Source organism: Stegastes partitus, unplaced genomic scaffold (genome assembly GCF_000690725.1).
Source record: "Stegastes partitus isolate 25-593 unplaced genomic scaffold, Stegastes_partitus-1.0.2 Scaffold439, whole genome shotgun sequence".
NCBI classification, from domain to species: Eukaryota; Metazoa; Chordata; class Actinopteri; family Pomacentridae; genus Stegastes; species Stegastes partitus.
In genome coordinates, this window is record NW_007578170.1 from 441,676 (window position 1) to 443,052 (window position 1,377).

Below are 1,377 nucleotides of genomic sequence, written 5' to 3' on the forward strand. Positions count from 1 at the left end.
GCCGAGACAACAAACGGAAACCTGGGCTTTGGACTGAAGTCAGAGAATAGATCTGAGTCCACTGGTTCTGTCTGGGCTCGGTTTGAGTCATAGTCGGTTCTGTCTGGGCTCGGTTTGAGTTATAGTCTGGTTCTGTCTGGGCTCGGTTTGAGTGGTAGTCGTCTGTTTTTAGAACTAGTTGAGTCTCTTTCTGGTCACTTTGTTCTGCTGTTGTCGTCTAAGAGGAATCGGGTCGGGTTTGTGCACCTCCTGTATCTGGTTCCTGGATCCTCCTGTATCTGGTTCCTGGATCCTCCGGTATCTGGTTCCTGGGTCCTGCTCCACGTGTTTTGTGTGGTTTCATAAAGGAGAAGCAACAGAATCTGGTCTCATTGTTCTGACGGGTCGTCTGACACACAAACCTGCTGGAAAGTTGAGCTTCGGTAACTTAGACAGGAAGTAGAGCCGCAAAATAGGACGATTTAATGGTTTCATCCTTCAAAATAAGACGATTTAACTGTTTCATCCTTCAAAATAAGACGATTTANCTTCAAAATAAGACGATTTAACTGTTTCATCCTTCAAAATAAGACGATTTATCAGTTTCATCTTTCAAAATAAGACGATTTAACGGTTTCATACTTCAAAATAAGACGATTTAACTGTTTCATACTTCAAAATAAGACGATTTATCAGTTTCATACTTCAAAATAAGACAATTTAACGGTTTCATCCTTCAAAATAAGACGCTTTACCGGTTCCATCCTCCAGGCCTCTCACTTTGTAATATCACTTTACACACATAATGTTTCTTCCTTTGGTTTTGGTTTCCAAAGCCCAGATTTAATCTAAATTTTACGGCTCTAATTAGCGGATATAAAAGCAGACGGCGCCCCGAGGCAGAGGGAGGATCCGACACTCGGTCTCCATTGTCTTTTATTTCAGAGGACTGTAGCGATGAGGGTAATGCATTCCTCTCAGACCAACACAGACATTGTTTACAGTGAAGGCAGAGCAGCTGATTAGCGTCGAGTCATTGTCTGCTGCTAATTAAGAGCTGAAACAACTCCGGGGAGTCTCCCGGCAATTAGCGGCTGGAAGAGCGGGAAAACGCTGACCGCGGAATATCTTCGCTGCAGGTGACGTCTTTATTTTCTGTTCACAGTTCCAACTCCTCCTCCACCACGTCTCTGGCCAGCAACTCTCCGAAGATGGGCTCCAGCGACTGGGCGGTTCCTCAGGCGTCGAGGCTGAAGTACCGGCAGCAGTTCAACACGCTGGACAAACTCATGAGTGGATACCTGTCAGGTGAGTCGCTGGCCCACTCATTAGACTCAAACTCTACAGTGGGAAAGTGTGAGGAGCTCAGCAAAGATCTGGAGAAGAACATCAGTGACT

At 45.4% G+C, this 1,377-nt stretch overlaps 1 protein-coding gene across 1 annotated transcript in view; it reads left to right on the plus strand.

Moving 5' to 3' along the window:
- LOC103360434 (intersectin-2-like) overlaps positions 1-1,377 on the plus strand; it is a 57,358-nt gene that overhangs the window by 23,671 nt on the left and 32,310 nt on the right. Inside the window, exon 9 of the mRNA XM_008286184.1 lies at positions 1,145-1,309. Coding sequence (XP_008284406.1) covers positions 1,145-1,309 — 165 coding nt within the window. The remainder of the gene's footprint in view (positions 1-1,144; positions 1,310-1,377) is intronic.